Raw genomic sequence first — 20,966 nt, 5'->3', positions numbered from 1 at the left:
CATGACATAAATTCAATTTCTATATCACGAATTTGAGTATAAAATTACTACAACGATACGGATTTGGGTATGAAATTGAGAGGCCGCAAATATTCATGCATGACTGCTCTATATTCAGACAATCACTCATGTCTAAATTCAATTCCTATATAATAAATTTGAGTAGAGATTCATCATAACGGTATGAATTTGAGTGATTGCACTTTTAATGTACCCACAACCCAGGTTATATTTTTGCATCGCATTAAATCAACGGAATAGATACAATTGTAAAAGTGATTGCACTTACAATAGAACCACAACTAAATTAATAGTACCAACCAATATTTATGCATAGAGTTGAAAATTTCATCTCTCATCAAGTTTTCATGATGGAACGATAGCTCCATAACACAGATCAGTGACGATGTTTAAATATTCTCCATAATGATACTAACTTTTTTTTTATATATTTTCTGTAATTAAGAAGGATATAGATTACACATTCAAAGGTTGAGATTGTTGTAATCTGAAACTCCAAAATAATAATTTAGAACATGTAACCAAATTGTAAAGAGGACAATTATCATTTTTTAAGTGTGAATTAATAAGTCCAATATCTGATGTCATAACTTGGATAGCCATTCTTTCTGCGCGATAATCCTTCCAAACGAATCCAAAGCCTCTTCCTAGTTGTATAACACATATAATGTGTTATTTAGTCTTAGAGGTTTAGTAGTATTTCTTAATCGTTGTAGTATAACATATGTCATGTGTCATTTACTCTTATGTTACTTTATCTATCAATATGTGCGAATTTTTTCGTAACCCAGTAAACATAATATTTTAAAAAGAAGTACTAATGACTAGTATATATCAGATATATTATTGCATTGAATCGTGTGCCTACTTTTGGGATAATTAGAAAGAAAATTTTTTTCTAGCTTTCCTTGTACAAATCTAAACCAAATTCTTTGAGTACTTCGTAACGTTAGGACATTCATCTTCATCCACATCTAGATCTATTGTAATTATCAAGAAAGGAATATGTTAGAAGATCTGAGGTTGAGTCAACAGTCTTAACGTGGAGAAGGGGCAAGCACGTCGGTTCTTTGGAGAATCAAAAGATATTCGTTTTAATCACATTTAAATTTGCGTATTTTAATTTGATTACTATTTAGACCAAAAATAATCTGAATATATTAGTCTAAATAATATTCAGATTTGATAAAACGCCTTTGTTTTTGGCCACCTGCATGATCCAATTAGCCATACATTCGTTTCGCTTTTGCAGAAATCATCAATTTTGCGAAATCAACAACACAACAAAATTCATGTAATTAAGTTTTAAGGTTTGTGAGAACATCTAAAACTTTACCGAAGTTAATAATATTAGTATATTGCTATATGAAATAAATTAAGACGTGTAATTGGACGTGAGAGTTTAATAGTTGAAAAGGTAGGTTACCATTTGGATTTTGGATGGTAACATATAATGCTAATTAATAATGTAGGCTTTCACTCCAATCTTGATCAATACTAGTTTATGTAAAAATTGGATTTTTAAAATTTTACCCCGAAAAAGAACGAAAAAAAGCCCATCAAAATCAATCAAATTATCCATGTGCAATACTTTGCATAAATAATCACAATTGATATTTGGATTTAGAGCCACCATTCTTCTTCACATAGTAGTAGTACTATGTTTTTATTTTGGTCAAAATCAACGTGTAAAGCCGCTTTCACTACAAAAAAAGCCACTTTCACTGTATATAAGAAAAATATAGTAATGCTGAAGAGATTTTACATTTATTTTGACATTGATTTGGTTAAGAACTTGAGATTAATTATAACTTTGATATTTTTTAAGGTCTCTGATTCGAGTATCATGTAGTAGCACGGCCAAGACAACGAGGTAGCCGACTCACCCATGCCCACAACAGCAGCGATCAACAATCGACCATGTCGCCAGATTCCCTCTCCAATCTAGTCAGATTTCCTTGTCGGGTTATTCACGAAACACAACAATGAGACAAGCCACATAGGGGCTAGACTTTTTTTCTTAAACTTGAAACGTGTTCAAGCCATGACTCGATGGCAAGCTAAAAGCCCAACAACACAAACGAACCAAAGTCACCACAATAGAATACAAAACTGAGAAAAGCAGGGTTTGGGGCTTCCACAAACACCCCACGATCCTCACAAAACCAAGCAAAGACCAAAACAAAAAGCAAGGAGAGCAGCCAAGAAAACAGGTGTTGCAAAAATGCATCCGAACAACAACAAGAGGAAGGCAAAACAAAACAACAAAAAGCGACACATCTTACAAAACCACCTCGACCGAGGCAGAAACAACTGCCCTACCATTAAAAAGGATGAAAGAGTGAAGACGTACTAAAACCACATTCTAATAAGTCAGCAAGTTGTATTTTTCTTGGGTTCTTTAGTTCTTTCCACCACCCAATATTGCTTATGTCGTCTTAAACCTGGTTAGATGAAAAAGAAGAGACATGACACCAACCTCTAATCCACGTACCATATAGGGTCTAGATAAGTATAAGAGCATCCACAACGGTGGACGGCGGCCCCGCGTCCGTCCGTGCCAGCGGCGAGGACGCATACCGCCGCCGCTGCGCTCGCGCCGCTGGCACGGCGCTGCTCGATGCATCGAGCAGCGCCGTGCCAGCGAGCAGGCGACGTGTCGGCTTACGATTGGGCAACGGCATAGCCGTTGCCTTTGAATTTAATTATTTTTTTATTTTAAAATTTGATTTTTAATTATATAAAATGATAAAAAAAATATTTTCCAAATCCCAAAAATATGGCAGTTTTTTTCCCGTTTTTTCTGAATTTTTTTTAATTTTTTTTATTTTTTCCCCCAAAATCATCTATAAATACACACATTCATCATCCATTTATCACATCAAATCATCTCTCATTCATAATTCTCATACAAACTATCAACACATTCATCCCTCACTCAAAACCTCAAATGGATTTCACCCATATTATGGTACGTGAATAATATCACCGACATCATGTTCACGTGTATTATCTTACACAACATGATTATAGCCGACGAAGGGCCGAGGGCGGCTAGCTTCTACGACGAGGACGAAGCCGGAAGCTCAACAGCGAGGTCTCCCCCACGCCGAGGCGAGCATACGACGGTTGGCCAGAGAATCGAGACAAGGCACACAATGCGCGATACCCGAATCCACAATCAACTACAAGAAGACCTAATCAAACACATGTGGGCGAAATTCGGCAACGCTTAGTGGTTTTTTTAATTTTTAGTATTTTAATTATGTAATTTTTAATTTTTAGGATTTTAATTATGTCTTTTTATTTTATTTGTCATTTGTAATATTATTTAGGTTTTTTTAATGAATTTTAGTATTATTGAAATGTTTTTGTTTAATTGAATTTTAAATTAATTGTGCTCGTCCTTACGGAAGAGCACAGCTGTGGGTGTTGTGCTCTTGCCAGAGAGCAGACAGAAAAAGTGGGGCCGGGCCGACAACCGTGCCGCTGGCAAGAGCACAGTTGTGGATGCTCTAATAGGACTATTGTATTTTATTTCCATTAAGCAATACAACACCTAGTTCATATTTGACTCCCTCTCTCAACCAGAGTTTCACAAAACCTAGTTTCACCGTCTCCCTCTTCACTCCCTCGTCGAATGTTGCCAATCTTGAGTCCTCTCGGTGTCCTTCTCCACCTGATACAAACCTCCTATTCTCTCTCGATGGATGAGTGTAGCATCAAGGTTTAAACTTTATGAAAGTAAAAAATTTTCAATTAATTTCATTAAGTACAAGTAATATAATTATGAATACAATTACTCTCTAGGCAATATATTGTTTGTTACTATACAAGTGTGTATCTAATATTAACATATGCACATATATACCTATAATTTGTCTTGTAATGAATATGAAGTAATGTATCTGTCAAATTATGTACTCCCAATTTATGTCCGGTTGAGAATGTTTTTTTATTGTGTTAGTTGATGAGTCTCGTGGTCAGGTCATCATGAGATTTCCATTTTTATTAGTACGGATTTACTTAAGTGGTGGGGATTTTCTTCACAAGAATTTACAGGACCATTGCCTTTGCCTCTTACAGGGTCGGTGTGCCTAAGAATATACTGTAATTGGGTAAAGTCTTTGGATTTATACGTGTTTTATCAAATGTAACATAATTATTTGACTGAACTAAAAAAATGGTCTCAGGACTATGAGTTTATCTCACCCATAGTCTTTGTACTTTAAAAATATCGTCAGACATCCTTGGACTAAGGGTTTATCTAAAAAATGGTCCATTTTCACTGTTTTCGGTCGAAAATACCCTTTTGGGGGGGGGTTTGGGCAATTTGATCTTTTTACACTTTTAACATTTTAAATCTGATATTATTTCAAAATTTTCTTCCCTTTTGTTATCCTTCACTTTGTTTCTTTATTTCAATATTAGATTTAATTTTATAAATTTAAATTTTAAATTTCAATTTTTAAATATCAATAAATTTTTTTAATTATAAAAATTATTAAATAACAAAAATTAATAGTCATAATCAATATTTGATAGTGTCTAATATTTAATCAATAAGGTATGACAACGCCTTAGTTTTAATCAGTATTTAATAGCTTTAATCATAAATAGATCATATAACACGATTTATTCTGAAATAAATATGCATCTAATGTAAGACTAATATAATTTCCGTTTATTTATTTGAAAACAATCAAAATTTACTAGAAAATTTCAACAAAAATACTCCTATATAAAATTTTTAGCAGGATCAAATTTTTAGTCAACTTCATAATATTCAATCACAAGCAATTATAACAACCGAACGAAGGCTAAATAGAATAGCTCTTATTTTTCCATCATGATTAATATTATTTTTCTGTATTTCTTCAATTCAGCTGAATATTATATTAAATAACAAAAAATAATAGTTTTAATCAAAATATTTATAGTGTACATGAATTAATAGTTTTAAATAAAAAAATTTATTAGTATTTAAAATAGAAATTTAAAATTTAATTTTATAAAATTAAATCTAATATTGTAATAAAGAAACAAAGTGAAAGATGACAAAAGAGAAGAAGAATGATAATTTTGAAATAATATAAGATTTAGTACATAACTGAAATAATATCTGATTTAAAATGTTAAAAAGTGTAAGAAGACCAAATTGTCCAAATCCCCCAAAACCCCCCAAAAGGGTATTTTCGACCGAAAACAATGAAAATGATTATTTTCGAGATAAACCCTTAATCTAGAGATGTCTGATGATATTTTTAAAGTTTAGGGATTATGGGCGAAATAAACCTATAATCCAGGGACCATTTTTTAGTTCACTCTAATTATTTTTAAAAAAATACAGTAACATATCCTAACAAAGAACCGGCTACTGATATCCACGACCTTTGATACGAAAACTTTTTCAACCGAGTATCTTGGACGAAAGTAATCAATAATAGACGTCAAAATTTGGAAAAACAAAAAATCCCATTATTTTCCTGTCTACTGATTGGCCAATGTATATGGATGGATATGTGGAAAGAAATGCTAGATCTTTTTTGGACTGTTATGCCCTTATTTTAATATTTTCCAGTGCGTGAGTGTGTGTGAGAGATTTAATTAAATTGTACTACTAAATGGTAAAATAAGCATATAATGAGAGTTAGTGTACATCGGATCCTTCGCCTAGCTACTGTTTGAACACCTCCACCTTCTCTCTCTCCCTCTCTCATCTTAATTTCTTCCCAGCTGAGGAGAAATTCACCAAGGAGAGAAGACTGCGATAATCCCCTTCAACACGCTGCCAAATAATATGGTTAGTCGATGATTTGATTTTGTAGAATCATCCACCTATTTAATTTAACACCCCTTCCGTTTTCATTTCCTTCTTCTCTCTCTTCATGTGCTCAGAAATTCACCAGTTTTCGACATTTCTGAGGAGGATGTCTGCCAATCCGCAAATATCCCCAGTCGATGATAAAGAAAAAATTACAATTTCAGAAACTCAATCGAGAGAAACACAAAATCTCGAATCCAAAGCCGATCAAATCGAGAAGAAAGAAGACGAGAGCAATGAAGCCACAGTGTCTCACAGAGAATCAGACGCCGACGAGAGCGGCGGATTCAAAACTCCGACCTCATCGGATCACAAAATTCCGCCGATCACGGAGTGCCCGCCGGCTCCAATAAAGCCCCGGCCGCCGCCGCCGAGGCTGAAGCGAAAACCATCATCGCCGCAGCCGGCCGAAATCGAATCAGTATTCCGATCGATCGCTAACGACCAAGACGACGCACACCACCACAAAATGAAGAAAGCTCGGAATGATGATGGAGATGAAGACCGATCGTAGTAGGTTAATTTCTAATTGGTACGAAAAATTGAACTTCATTTTCTCACATTCTTTTTTTTTACTTCTTCCCACAGCTCATGATTGGTATTCTACATTTACATTGGGGGAGAAGTAATTATATATCGTTGTAAAATTTTATTTTAATATCGTGAAATGTTGTTACTAGTTTAGGTACAAAAATAGGTAGCATTGGCTTGAAAAAGAGGTGAGAAAGACTTGTAAACTTTTTCTTAGCTTAGCTTCTTTTGCAATCAAGGTTTTATGTCGTGAAAAGTCATACTCCTACTACAATCTTTCTTCTCTATTGGTTTTATTTCTGGTATATTGATTTTGATAATTAAAATATTTAGGCCAGCATAAACCTCGACATTTTTGTGTATGTACTCCTTAATGTATATAATGCTCATGCATGTGCTTCAAATGTAGGTTTCCTTTAAAAAGCTATTAAGCTCCTTTATAGCAAACTCCTTTTTCCGGTAAAGGTACACAGATAAATTAGGGTAAACTGTATTATAGTATACACATTTAATTATGGGCCGAGTTGCTTTAGCAGTTCCATAATTTGCTCTAGCATTATGTCACATTCTATCCATTGTTTTTTTATGAAATATTACTAATAAAGTGAAAAAATGAAAAACGATGAACACTACTAGTATTATGTCACTACGAATTATTATCAGTTTTGGAGTATATCGGTCGAAAATAGTGGTATAGGGTCAAAAGGATTAAAATTGCATGAAAATTTTAATTAAGATAATCTTGGTGAAGTAAGGTCTAGTAGTATAATTTAAGATCTAATGTTGCCATTAAAAAAAAAAAAAACTACCCCCTAATCTACTACCTCCCCACAAACTTACTTGGATAATTCATCTCACTTTTTTATTCAAATTTATGAAAAGTTTTACTAGGCATTGAATTTGAGGAGGGAGGGATGTCTGCGTTGAGACTAGGCAGTTCTTAATGCCGAGAGGGTTACTTATTTTTTAAAATCTAGGCTTTCTTGAAGAATAAAAATAAGTAGAGATATTTGTTAAATCGTCATTGTTCTAATAATTAAAACAATTTTAAAATTTAATTAGTCCTATATAGCTCGAAGTAGGATGTGCACGGGATCACTAATTTCGAAGAGATTAATTTTGGGATATTATAATGGGGAAGAATCAATTTATTCATAAATCTTCGCGTGATTTGTGGATTGCAGTCCTTGAATGGTACTAATAATAAACGCAATGGTTTATCGAGTGTGTAAGTGTGATTTGTGTCAGTAATTATTTACTCAGGGATGCCAAAACAATAATGATTGAGATAGCATATACTCGGAAGCAATCAGATAAAAATATTTTCCTCGATTTAATTAGGCAAGTATGCATCGAGCAAGAAGATAAGGCTATACCGTGTACAGCACAAAAAATATGGAGAATACAATAGAGAGAAATATATATTTTCGTATAGAGTAATGCACATGCTTCTCGTTACTTCTTGGTAATTAAAATGGCATCTACGAGGTCACACGTATAAATTTAATTGCAGATGCTTATGAGTATCGTATATACAGTGGTTAAATAAACACAAGTTATCAGCTTGTTTTATTTGATAGCAATGTATGGTAGTATATTTTATAGTAGCTAGATTGGACCTCCGAACAATTGTTTTATTGGATCCGTCGAAATTAATTCGTGTTCAATAACACAGAATATCATAACTAGAAAATACATATATCAATAAAGATTAAGTGGTGTCTACATATCATTATTAAAATATAAAATATACTATATGAGTAGATTAGTTAAGGTCTAATCATGTATGACATATAAATTTGAAAAATGAATCCCATTCCCATCGAATTATTCCTTTTGTTAGCAAAGTGTTAATTAACTCGAAATTGAATAATAGTAGAGTGTGTTGTTCTATGCTTTGGTTGAATGTTGTTGGAATTTTCGATACGAATATGCGAGGCCCTTGAATAGGAGTTAACAAAAAACACTTGGGCCTGTAAGTCCATCAACCGCCGTTAATTCTCCTCATAAAACAGAACGACGTACTTATCCTTTAATTAATTTATGTAAACTGATTGTAATCACATTCACAATCGAAAATCATGGAATCTACCAACCATTTCTATCTCTCCAAAATTGAGCGGCTTACGGTTATGTCCTAGTTTCCCTCTCCATCTCTCCATCCCAACTCGCAAAACATTGCCATAATTTTTTTAAAGTCAATTCCACAAGACAAGAAACTCGATGCATTTCCTGATAAATATATTAGAATGAATCGGACGGTGAGCATAAGCTTAGATGACGAAGACTTCTTCGACTCATGCGACAGATTGTCGTCCGTGGTGGCCTTGGACCTGGCCTCCCTAGACGACGACGATGACGAATTCTACGAGGCTAGCCGCATGTCCTTCGCCCGAGGCGCCTCCATCAAGCGCATCTACTCCATCTCCCCGGTGAGGCCCGACCCCTCCTCTGCCATCCCCCCTGCCTACGACATGTGGATTGCCGAGCCCGGAGACATCAAGGAGCGCCGCCAGCGCCTCCTCCAAGGCATGGGCCTCGTCAGCAACAAGGACCTCCTCCGCCTCGCCACCTCTAAAGCCGTCCGTACCGTCTCCATCAAGACCACCAACGCCCCCTCCCCTGCCCTGGAACCGGCCAGCAGCCACGACCACCCACCACAAAATGAGGCCGACGCAAAACCCGTAACCAAGGCGGTTGCTGTACAGCTTCCGGTTCGGGCGATCGTGCTGGTCCGGTCCCGGTCAGACGCTGATATAGACATGTTCTCCACCAAGACGAAGCAGAGGAAGCTGGACTTACTAGGGCCGGTGTCGAAGAACAAGATAATCCGGACGATGTCGGGGCAGCTGGTGCCGAGCACCTCCAGCGCCATTCAAGTGGTCAAGGATACAACAGAGCATTATCATCACCGGACCGGTTCGGACAGCGTGAGCGTGGTGCAGGACGCTGCTCTCGGGTCCTTCGTCCTCATCAAGAATCTCGACACGGGCAACGATTTCATCGTGAAGGAGTTCAACGACGAGGGGTGGAACAAGCTCAACGACCTCCACACCGGGAAGCAGCTCACCATGGACGAGTTCGAGATGTCGGTGGGCACCTCCCCCGTGGTGAAGGAGCTCATGCGCCGCGCCTCCAAGAAGCAGCAGCAGCAGAAGAAGGACTCTCACTTCACCAAGAGTTTCCGGAGCAGCACCAGGAAGGGCTCCGCCATTTTGAAGAATCTCAAGGGCGCCGCCAGCGGGTTTCTCGTGGTCGAGAAGATGGAGAAGGCGGTGGCAGAGAAAGCGGAAAAGGAAGAGAAAGAGTCTGTTCCGGTAGACCAGAAAGTTGAGAAGCAGGCGCCTCAATGGGTGGATGCTCATCAGCACGGAAAAACATTGAAAGAATTGACAGCGTTGCATTTCTCTCAAGAGATTCAAGCTCATGAGGGCTCCATTTGGACAATGCGGTTCAGCTCCGACGCCCGTTTCCTCGCCAGTGCTGGTGAAGATACCAACGTTCATGTGTGGGAAGTCCGTGAATGTGAGATCGCGCAGCCAAAGCCTCCGCCTGAATCTGAGTCAACTTCCCATCATGCTCCTGCTGATGAACATCAGCCTAGTACCGATGGAGATGGCGATGGCGAAGGCGATGGCGATGGCGATGGCGATGGCGATGGTGATGGTGATGATGATGGTGATGGTTCCAATCATAGACTTGTGCTTGCAGAGATGGCCGCTCTGAAAAAGGGCAAGAAAACTGGAAAGGGAGTAGCTCCCGCTGCAATCCCCGACCACGTGAAGTTGCCAGAGACGGTGGTCGCACTTTCCAAAAAGCCAAAGTACACACTCAAAGGTCACAAGGATGAAGTATTGGATTTAGCATGGTCATATTCTCAGGTGAGCTCCAATTACTATATGGCAAACAATGTGTTGCTGCAGTGTATATGTATATCATAATCGTAGTTTAATTTGGTGAGTAGCAATTGATTTCGTCTTCGATGGACAAGACCGTGAGGATGTGGGAGTTGGAAACGCAGAGCTGCCTAAAGATCTTCGCCCACAGCGACTATGGTGAGACACTAGTTATGTGGTTCGACGTAGTAATTAAATAGGAGTGGATCATATTCGTCTAACAAGTGTATGATATGACAGTGACTTGCATACAGTTCAATCCAGTAGTTGATAATCACTTCATAAGTGGCTCACTCGATGGGAAGCTTCGCATCTGGAGTGTCCCGGACCGCCAAGTCGTGGACTGGACTGATGTTCACGAAATGGTCACTGCTGCTGTCTACACCCCTGATGGCCTGGTAACATATAGCACTATGTCAAATTACATCTAATCCATATCTTGTTACTGATTTTGTCTCATTGTTTTTTCAAGGGCGCTATAGTCGGATCACAACAGGGGAACTGTAAAATATACAGTGCTAAAGGTCTGCACTTGCTTTGCATTCTTATATAAGCACCTTTGTTTGTTAATTAGATATGGTGTTGATCTGTTCCGTGTTGCAACCTAGATTCGACATTGGAGCATCAGATGGATATCCAGAGAAAAAAGAAGTCGCAAACGAAGAAGTTCACTGCATTCCAGTCTCCATCTAAGAAACTACCCGGATTCCAGACTCCAGCTCCAGCTGGAAAAATCACTGGCTTTCAGGTATGATATATCCAAAACACAATCAAGATTGAATGAATGCGTAATAGTAATACTAATAGTTTACCTCTTCCACAGTTCACTCCATGGAGTCCGTCCGAAGTGCTAATCACTTCAGCCGACTCTCGTATAGGAATCTACAACGGCCCGGACCTTGCCCAAAAAATCCGAGGTATATTTATGTTTGTAACTTGTCAAAATTTATAGAACGAGCAAATAAGGCAACTGATGAGTGGCAGGATTCCGGAATACAAGTAGCCAGATGTCGGCGTCATTCTGCCCGGATGGAAAACACATAATCAGCGCCAGCGAAGATTCTCAGGTGTATGTATGGAAAGTGGAAGAAGTCAAGAGCCAGGGAGCCGCCAAGAAAAAGATCGTAGGTGAGGTGAATGCTCACGAGAACTTCGCATGCAAAGACGTGTCTGTGGCGATCACATGGCCGGGAAGTACTAAGTACGAGGCGCCTGCTGTAGACCTACACCCCAAAAAGACCACCACTACCACCGCGAAACGGCCTCCTTTAGCAGCACCACCAACACAAGAGGAAGATGCTTCAGATCGTGCTTCAACATTACCGCCTCTTCCAAAGAAAAAGAAGGACTCGGAGGAAAAGAAAGAAGATCAGGCCGAGCCTGCTCAGGAAGAGACAAGTGAGGCGGCAGCAGAGGCTGCTGAGAGCACCACCGCCACCACCATGCAAGCCACGACGTGGGGGCTCGTCATAGTTACAGCCACCTTAGAAGGCGAGATCAAAGTGTATCAGAATTTCGGCCTACCCGTCAAGGCCACTCGTCAGACGCTCTTCTGAGAATAATTATTTGTTACTGCGAAAGCTAAAGCAAAAGCTAAATCGGAAGGATGTAACTGTTATGTTTACAATGTTTTCTTAAAAATGGTAATCGAGAGAAGCGAGATTGGGATTGAGAGGCATAGTAAACAAGCTTATGAGAGAATTGAGTTTTGATTTCAGTGTGTATATTTCATGTACATTACGTCAATAGGACAAGGATACAAGGTGAATAAGGAAAAATATATTTCTATTTAATTCTATATCAAATCCCTTCCTTATATTCAGTGATTCTCCTTCCTTGATTATGACCTTTTTTATTCCAGTGATTGATTTGATTCCTCTGCATATTCTTGACACTCTCCCTCAAGTTATGTGACTGCATCTCCGATACATAACTTGCCAAGAACTTCTTGAAAGAGTTCGTGTTCACTGCCTTGGTTAGTATGTTAGCCAATTGGTCCTCGGATCGCACAAATGGAAGCTCGATAATTCCTCCATCAATCTTCTCCTTGATAAAATGACGATCAACTTCTACGTGTTTAGTCCTTTCGTGTTAGACTGGATTCTCTGATATACTAATTGCAGTTTTGTTGTCACAAAAGAGTCTACTTCCTTTTGTAGGAGGAAAATCGATTTTTGTGAGCAACCTCCGAAGCCATAAGATTTCAGTTATCCCACTTTTCATTCCTCTGAATTCCGCCTTTGCACTTGACAAGGCCACCACTTTCTGTTTTTTACTCCTCCATGTGACTAAGTTTCCTCCAACAAAGGTGAAGTAGCCGGCTTTAGATTTCCTATAGTTTGGGTTACTTGCCCAATCTGCATCATTATACCCGTCAACTTCCAAATCCTCCTTCCTTTCGAGTAATACACCATACCCAGTTGTTCCCTTTAAATATCGCACAATTCTCAAGGCCGCCTCCACATGATCCTTCTGAGGTTTGTGCATAAATTGGCTGCTCCGACAACATATGTGATGTCTGGCCTTGTATGGGAAAGATAGATGAGTTTCCCAACAAGACGCTGATATTTTCCTTGATCTGTCAGAATGGCTCCTTCAACAATCTTCGATCCATGATTCAACACAATTGGTGTTTTTGCTGGCTTACACTCGAGTAAACCTGTCTCTGCTAACAAATCTACGACATACTTTCTTTGTTTCAGAAAGATACCCCTTTTGGACCTTAGAATTTCAATTCCAAGGAAGTACTTCAAATCTCCAAGGTCTTTCATCTCAAATTCCAGGAATAAATTTTCTTTAGACTTTCGATTTCTTCAACATCATCCCCTGTGATAGTCATGTCATCAACATAGATGATTAAACATGTTATCTTTTCGCCTCTCTTCTTCAGAAATAATGTGTGATCAGCAGTACTCTGTTTGTAGCCGTATTTTGACATGTTCTGACAGAATCTCCCAAACCATACTCTAGGCTACTACTTCAATCCATACAGGGTTTTCTTTAGCTTGCACACTTGTCCTCCTCCTAACTCTTCAGAATAACCATGAGGCACTTCCATGTATACCTCTTCATTTTTCTTCAGTTCTCCATGTAGGAAGGCGTTAGTCACATCAAACTGATGCAAAGGCCACTCTTTGCATATTGCTACTGTAAGCAACGTCCTTACTGTGCTCATCTTGGCCACTGGTGAGAAAGTCTCTTCATAATCTATCCCGTAGGTCTGAGTGTATCATTTTGCAACCAACCTTGCTTTATATATCTCGATTGATCCATCTGCTCGTCGTTTGATTGTGAACACCCATTTGCATCCTACTGGCCTCTTCCCTTCTGGTAATAGACATTTTCCCCATGTCCTATTTTTTATTAGGGCATCCAGTTCTTTCTTCATGGCATCCCTTTAGTGTTTATATCTCCTTGCCTCTTCCATTGTCTGAGGTATGTTCTCTTCTTCATATAAGGCCGCTTCAAAGGCACGGGCCATCTCTGTGAGTTGTCCCTGGGCAGTATTAACTATTTAGTACTTGGCCTTTCGTCTCCGCCAGTCAGGAGAGTATCGCTTTGGTGGTTTACCCCCTGTTGTCCGGAGAAACAATGGAAACTTTTCCATGACTCCATCTGACTCAGTATGTTCACCTTCTTCGTTCGCACCCCATTTTGTTTCACTTTCTCCATCTCTCTGTCTCTCACCGTTACTAACTTGAGTATTATTGAGATGACTTACCCCTGGATTTGAGGATGGAGAAGATAGTTGGGCGGATCGCTCGGTGGCTACACTAACCTCCTCTGTTAGTCTGACGGGTGTAGAGTCCGGCCTTAGCATCGGAGGTGAGGAGGATAGTATCTGAGTTTCGGCTGAAGGTAAGGGTGGTGAGGATGGTATATGAGTTTCGGCTGAAGGTGAGGGTATTAGGATGGAGGATGGCGTATGAAGCCAACTTAGGGAGTCATTATTCTTCTTCTCTCTCTGACTCCCAAGTTGGTGGAAGAAATACTCCGTTTCAACAAAGTCACAATTCAAAGTAGTGTGGAGATGGTTAGCTTTAGGGTCATAGCATCTGTAACCATTTTGGTTTTTTTTCGTACCCCAAGAACACACACTTTACAGCATTTGGTGCGAATTTTGTATGGGTTTGCTTCGGGATATGAACATAGACCGTGCATCCAAAAACTCTGGGTTTTTTTAAAGAAGGATCGACGATGGTTCCCCATCTACCCCCGAAGTGACTCGGACCCCCGGCCTAACGGTCGGAGGTGAAGCGTCTTACCACCGAGCTGCGCTTCGTTGCCAAGGTAGGAACCAACGGGTCCACCTACCTTCCCCCTTGCACGAGTCTAACTTTTTCCTTCCCCTGGCACGGGTCCAGGCCACCAGCCTCCCCCGATACCTGGGTCCAGATCACTCCCCCGATGCCTGGGTCCAGGCCAGTGAATCCATAAGCCCAGGGGAAATTAATCCCCAAGATGCGCCTCCCAGGGGTCGAACACGTGACCTCCAGGATGGTGCGGTATCCTTGTCTCTCTCATCAACCACTTGAGCTAGGGGGCTTGGATCATCCAAAAACTCTGGGTTCAAGGGTAAGGGATGAAGGAATTTTTGAGTGGGTGGCTAGAAATTCGAGTGGTGGTTTGAAGTTTAGGATATGAGTGGGAAGTAGATTTAGGAGGTAGACGGATGTAGCAACGGCTTCGGGCCAGTATGATCTGGGGATATGTAAGTCAATAATAAGGGCTCGAGTCATTTCCAAGATGATCCTGTTTTTTTGTTCAGCTACCCCATTTTGCTAGGGGGTGTAAGGGCAAGAGGTTTGGTGGATGAGGCCTTTTTCGGTGAAGAAGTTTTGTAGTTTGGAGTTCACATATTCTCCCCCGTTATCATATCTAAGGATATGGATAGATTGTTTGTATTGTGTTGTTACTAGGCTATAGAATTGGGTGAATTTTTCAAAAACTTCGGATTTGGACTTCAAAAAAATATACCCATGTCATTCTAGAGCAATCAAAGAGAAAACGGACTTCACACGAGTATTATTGAGTTTAAATGAGCGACGATGGCTTTTGGCCAGAAAACATGTCTCACAATTTAAAGGGTGTGAAGTAACTAAGTTTGGATAAATTAACCGTAAATATCCTATAGATGGGTGTCCTAACCATCGATGCCAAAGCCAGACCTGCTCCTCTGTCAGTCCTTGAGTCAGCATCGTAGTTCCCTGCTGAGCCACTCCATCCACATAGTAGAGCCCTCGATGTTCAGTGCCACGCCCAACTATCTTCCCCGTCCTCGTTTCCTGTAAAATGCAGAAACCTGGCTGCATTAGTAAGTTACAATGATGTTCTCTTGTTACTTGGCTAACGGACACCAATTTGTGAGACAGAGACAGAACATATAAACAGTTTGGCAGACTAAGTTCTGGAGACAATTTAATAGTTCCAATTCCTTGCACATAAGCTAAATTTCCACTGGCTGTTTTTATGTATTTTTTCGGAGTGGGAACAAATTTCAAAAAATTCGAGACATCAAAGGACATAGTATTTGTAGCTCCACAATCAAAAATCCAATCATGGTCTTTATCTTGTGTTTCAAGGTTAGTAGAAGATAATGCTAAGGCCATAAACGAATTTCTACATGATATACTGGGCTCAAAAAACTGTTTTTATTTTCTGGGTCTTCTTTTTCGGATTCTGGTAAACTTATGGGTTTAATATGCAATTTCCGAGCAGTATGAGAGGTTTGATTAGATAAGTGGTCTGGGTGGGGTTTCTGCTGTAATTTATGAGAGTCTAGGGGTTCTATTTCGGATATACATGTAATTGAGGGTAAAAAACATGATATAATACATTGTAAGGGGTTAAAATGATTTAACCCCTCATTACCTCCATAAACCCTAGCCGCCAATGCCCTACCCCTTTCCTCTTCAGCGCGATTCTGCGGTAGCGGTGAACCGGCGCTACCCGCCCGTGTGTTGGTGTTGGCAACCCGATTCTCGTTGCCTTTCCACGCTCCGCCGGCCACCACTGGTTGTCCTTCCTGAGTCCATGCTGGATTTCCTCCCCTGACTGCCATCGCCGAATTTCCACCTTGATTCCATGTCGGACTTCCACTGCTGACTGCTACCGCCGCCTGTCCACTTCGGTTCCATGGCTGATTTCGGCCTCTAGAAGCAGCTCTCGCCTTCTTCATTTCATCCCACCAGTCGGAAAATCCTATGAGTAGAAAGCAACCCTCTTTGGTATGTTTCTTTCCTCCACAGTGTGAGCACACGAGTTTGCTCTTATATTCTTCTACTTTTCGATTGTTCCAGGCTTGATTTCCGTGTGGTAGTGGGCGATTGGACGGTGGTGGTGTTCGGTCGTGGTTGACCGCGACAAGGCAATTCCAGTGGTCAGCGATTCTGAGGGCTTGAGGATGCCCTCGTTTGTTGCCTGCCTTCTTACTATTCCGTATGCCTTGCGGACAGTTGGTAATGGATCTTTATCCATAATCTCCCTCTTGATGTTTGCGTACTTGTCATCTAGTGCTCTCAGAAATTGGTACCGGCGTTGGAGTTCTTCCTTCTTCCGGTAGCCCTCTATATTTGTCGGACTTGGATCTCGGGTGTCAATCGAGATCCACATGTCTTGCATTTTGGTCCACAACCCTTCTAGAGTCATGGCTTCTTGTTTTACTATTATGGCTTGTCGATGCAAGTAGTATATCTGGAATGGATCACATCCACTTCCATAGGTGATAGCCAGACCCTCCCACAAGTCAGCGGCTGTCGCGTACTGCGACACCTCATTCACAAGTCCAGTTTCGAGGCTGTTGATTACCCAATTGAAAACGCAGTTGTCCCGTTGCTCTCATCTCGTGTAGCCGGGATCATTAATCGATGGAGGTTTTGAAACTCCATTAATGTGCGACGTCAATTCCTTTCCCAAAATTGCGCGTTTCATGAGGTTAACCCATAAGGGGTAATTTTCCCCATTCGCCTTGATGGCGACTTCTCCAAATGATTCTGGCTGGTCTGATTTTGTTGGTGATTTAGGGGCCGATGATGATTCTGGTTTATCAGGAATTCTGAGGCTTTGTTTGAGAAATTCTGCAAATTGTGCAGCAAATTCAGTTGGGAAATTCATTGGGTTTGACTGGAATTTTGGGGTGTTGTTGGAAGTTTCGGTATCGGAATTTTCAAAATCTAACATGGCTTGGTTTGTGTTTGTGCATATTTGCAGGTTGTGAGATTGGTAGGGATTTAACAAGGGTAATGAGGAACTCGGATTTGAGTCCTCATCAGGTGGTTTGCCTGCTCTGATACCATCTTAAAAGATGGTAATCGAGAGAAGCGAGATTGGGATTGAGAGACATTGTAAACAAGCTTATGAGAGAATTGAGTTTTGATTTCAGTGTGTATATTTCATGTACATTACGTCCCTTTATATAGGATAAGGATACAAGGTGAATAAGGAAAAATATACTTCTATTTAATTCTATATCAAATCCCTTCCTATATTCAGTGATTCTCCTTCCCTTGATTATGGTCTCCTTGATTCTAGTGATTGATTTGATTCCTCGCATATTCTTCAAAGTTTTCTTCTTTGTATTGTACTCATACAGTATTTCTTAGTCACATCAAAACATGCTTGACATATCAATGTATACTTGATAAAACAATTTAAGAAGGAAACATAGTGAGGATGAGGTTAATTGCATTTAATTAGTGTAGGTGCCAACAAACAAACGACGTCTTCCACTTTTTCAAATTCAAACCCTCTCATTGCGCGGTTTAGGCTCAGATCCAAGCAGAAAGGAGTGAAATTCCATGAGCTCTACGACGGCCTACGCCTTCGACGACCGAGACCTAGACAATGCGGCTTTATGGGCAATCATTGACTCCGCCGCCGCCGCTTCACTTTTCTCGGCCAAAACCTCCCCGAGACCTAACGCCAAACCTTTCACCCCCATTGCCTTCCCCCTCAACTCTCCGCAACCGCAATTCGACAGCCGAAGTCGAAATAATCGCCATTGTCACAACAACAACCTCGACGGCGAGGTGGTACAGAATCACCGCCCGCACAAAATTCTGAGAACAACTAGCACGCCGCGTTCCACTCCTCAGCAGCTAATGGTGGTGAAGCACGTGAATCGCTCGCCGATCACTCCTCCGGCGTACAATGCCGACTCCACGGAGATGAGAAATCTCGCGGTGACGGAATTTCATAGTCCTAATGCGTCGTCTCTGAGCTGTGACAAGCCGGAGCCCAGGCATAGTTTGGCCGGTCAGTTTCCGACTGTTTCGCTGTTCAAGGAGTACCAAAATGCTGCTATGGCGGTGAGTTATTAGCTAATTTGGTGTTGGAGCTATGATATTCCACGAACTTCAAATTTCATACGTTCTGTTCTTAGTTGTATGTGATTAACTGATTAGTTCCAAATCGTGGTGGTTTATTCATGATTGCGGTATCACGGTATGTGATAGATGAATATATAATGTTAATTTTGGTTAATCATGAACCCTAGTAAAAGGAGGTGGGAGAAAGGGGAAAATGATGTTAGGTTTTGCTGATTTCTTTGAGGGAAACGTAAAGACACAAAACCTTTACTCGTCTCATAAACTGAGATAAACTTATATGTTCTACTTTTAGTTTCTTGGTCTCCATAATCTAAAACATGGAAATCAATTCTTCCAACAGTTTACTTTTCTGACATGTAGATAAACTTGTAGCTAGTGTCACGCCTCAGTCACATTTATGGGAGCATAAACAAATTTAACTACATCAGTTCCTTCTCTGTGTCATGGAAATTGAAGTGCTTTCTCTTGATTTCTCATGGACAGATACTGGAGAAAAGTGACTATACCATGATATCAGGAAATACTTATATCAAGAAGTCAGGTACTACTAAAGCAAGCTTACTATACTTGATAAATAGTTGGCACATTAGGGTGTAATATAAGTGCACATCTTAACTACAGGTTGGAGGAAGATATCTTTCTACTTCAATCTCTCTTTTGAGATTAAAGACAAGACCATTGAGTTTGATGACAACCGCAATGTTCAGCGTGCTGAACTTGTTGTTCGTGCTTACATGCAGTATGTTCTTTTGACTGTTGGATATCACATTTTCTACTCAAGAGATTCGTATCTTATTCATAAGCCCTACTGATTCCCTTGTTTTTGTTGCCAGAGGTGGAAGATTCTCAGACGGATGGGGTTCCTGTGAACGACGCGAGAAGAAGTTCTCAAAACCAAATCATGATATTCCTAGCACAGCAGAAACAAGGGCCAAAAATAGGGCATGTCAGGTTTGTAGTGTTACAGAAAGCTACTATATGACCCATATGCTGTTCATATTCCTCTGTGAACTGCTCTGTTATTAAATACTGCAAATGGATAATTATATGAACCATAAAATAAATTTGTTTGTTGTTGATTTTTGCTTTTGGATACAATTATCGTCATTGGTTCTGTACATCACTAGAAATTATTGTAGGACTTCTATGAATAGTTGATACACCTATGTGAGAACAAAATTACGCTATGAATAAGTTAGAGACTAGACTGCAGGCTTTTAGCGCCGAATGGTTTGTCTATTTCCTGTCAAAACCTACATAAGCTTCTCCAAACTCTGCAGCTTATATCAATTTTCTTCTAGCTTTTCCAGACTTCAAAGACAGATTACTAATGTTGAATGTGTTGGGTTGCATACGTGATAGTCGAGTATGTTTGGTCGTAGGCACACTTCCATCTAAATGAATCACACAGTTTTAGTAGGCAGTTCTAAAATGCAACACACACTTCTAACTTCTATAAATGTTTTTGCGGGGGACCTTGTACAAATAGTGCAGTAATCATCTCTAATCAGGCTTCATGGTATAACTGACATCCTCTGTCTGCCACAAAATGGAAAAAGTTTTATGAATTTCTACTACATCATACATGATAGATGGCATACAATCAACTTGGCCATGTCTTTTCTAAGAAACATTCGGAATTGGCCATGTCTTTTCTAAGAAACATTCTTCCGAATTCAACCCTTATTTGGTTTTACTCTTTGTACAGTTGGATACTTAAACTGTTAATTAACAACAATAGCATGATGCAGGACTTGCTTGGAATTGGTGAGTACCGGCCAGGTGCCAGGCATGCTTCGGGGTGAAATATAGTTCAGAAACTCAAAATGCATACAACTGAAATTACCGAAGGTAAAGTTGAACCGAACTTACTTTTCCCTCTTATATGCAACTACACATTGTTGTATGTACTGAAGGTCAAGAGGTAAACCACTATATGGGATTAATCTGCTTAACTTCAGCAAGTTAACAAACAGAAATTAATACTGATATGTTATCATTCATAATCTGAAAGTGATTATGTAATGTAGTTAATGTATCAGAAGCTTTTAGCATACAGTAAGATTAAAACAGCAAATACAAAATTTTGGCGAGTTGATACTGTCTGCCAGAGGAATTCCTGTTTGAATGGTAGACGGCAAGTGCTATCTTACTTATTCTGTAGCAGATACATTATTTGATGTTGTGAGTGAAAACTTAATTTATTCAGTAAAGATAAGATAACTGGACCCTCGTAACAGATTGAATCTTTGAATTAATAGTGACTATTTTAAACCAGAGCTTGGGTATGGTATCTGTGTGTCCGCGTGACTAAAGCAACATCTTTGTGTGATTTCATGGCTATAAAGTGCAGTGCCAATAAGCTTT

At 39.8% G+C, this 20,966-nt stretch overlaps 2 protein-coding genes across 3 annotated transcripts; both read left to right on the top strand.

The window, feature by feature from the left end:
* Positions 1-8,491: 8,491 nt before the first annotated feature.
* LOC121802817 (WD repeat-containing protein 44-like) lies at positions 8,492-12,029 on the top strand. 2 transcript variants are annotated; one of them, XM_042202522.1, is made up of 7 exons: positions 8,492-10,257; positions 10,341-10,431; positions 10,513-10,670; positions 10,745-10,796; positions 10,881-11,020; positions 11,096-11,189; positions 11,257-12,029. In XM_042202522.1, the coding sequence occupies exons 1-7, from the start codon at positions 8,626-8,628 to the stop codon at positions 11,826-11,828; spliced, it is 2,739 nt and encodes a 912-aa protein (XP_042058456.1). In that variant the 5' UTR covers positions 8,492-8,625; the 3' UTR covers positions 11,829-12,029. The 2 variants fall into 2 exon arrangements, with proteins under 2 accessions (XP_042058456.1, XP_042058463.1); XM_042202529.1 differs by having other exon boundaries at positions 11,273-11,456.
* A 6,039-nt stretch (positions 12,030-18,068) lies between these two features.
* LOC121782309 lies at positions 18,069-20,661 on the top strand. The gene is made up of 5 exons (XM_042180131.1): positions 18,069-18,578; positions 19,083-19,140; positions 19,221-19,338; positions 19,433-19,550; positions 20,351-20,661. The coding sequence occupies exons 1-5, from the start codon at positions 18,069-18,071 to the stop codon at positions 20,402-20,404; spliced, it is 858 nt and encodes a 285-aa protein (XP_042036065.1). The 3' UTR covers positions 20,405-20,661.
* The last annotated feature ends 305 nt before the right edge of the window (positions 20,662-20,966 follow it).

Source organism: Salvia splendens, chromosome 1 (assembly GCF_004379255.2).
Source record: "Salvia splendens isolate huo1 chromosome 1, SspV2, whole genome shotgun sequence".
Lineage (NCBI taxonomy): Eukaryota > Viridiplantae > Streptophyta > Magnoliopsida > Lamiales > Lamiaceae > Salvia > Salvia splendens.
This window is presented reverse-complemented; position numbering and strand designations above follow the sequence as displayed.

Bases quoted from the DNA above. Each gene is read 5' to 3' on its own strand.
- LOC121802817 (XM_042202522.1), top strand. From the start codon at position 8,626: ATGAATCGGACGGTGAGCATAAGCTTAGATGACGAAGACTTCTTCGAC. The intron at 10,432-10,512 runs GTGAGACACTAG...ATGATATGACAG, and splicing joins CTTCGCCCACAGCGACTATG to TGACTTGCATACAGTTCAAT. The intron at 11,021-11,095 runs GTATGATATATC...CCTCTTCCACAG, and splicing joins GAAAAATCACTGGCTTTCAG to TTCACTCCATGGAGTCCGTC.
- LOC121782309 (XM_042180131.1), top strand. From the start codon at position 18,069: ATGAGCTCTACGACGGCCTACGCCTTCGACGACCGAGACCTAGACAAT. The intron at 18,579-19,082 runs GTGAGTTATTAG...TCTCATGGACAG, and splicing joins ACCAAAATGCTGCTATGGCG to ATACTGGAGAAAAGTGACTA. The intron at 19,141-19,220 runs GTACTACTAAAG...TCTTAACTACAG, and splicing joins TACTTATATCAAGAAGTCAG to GTTGGAGGAAGATATCTTTC.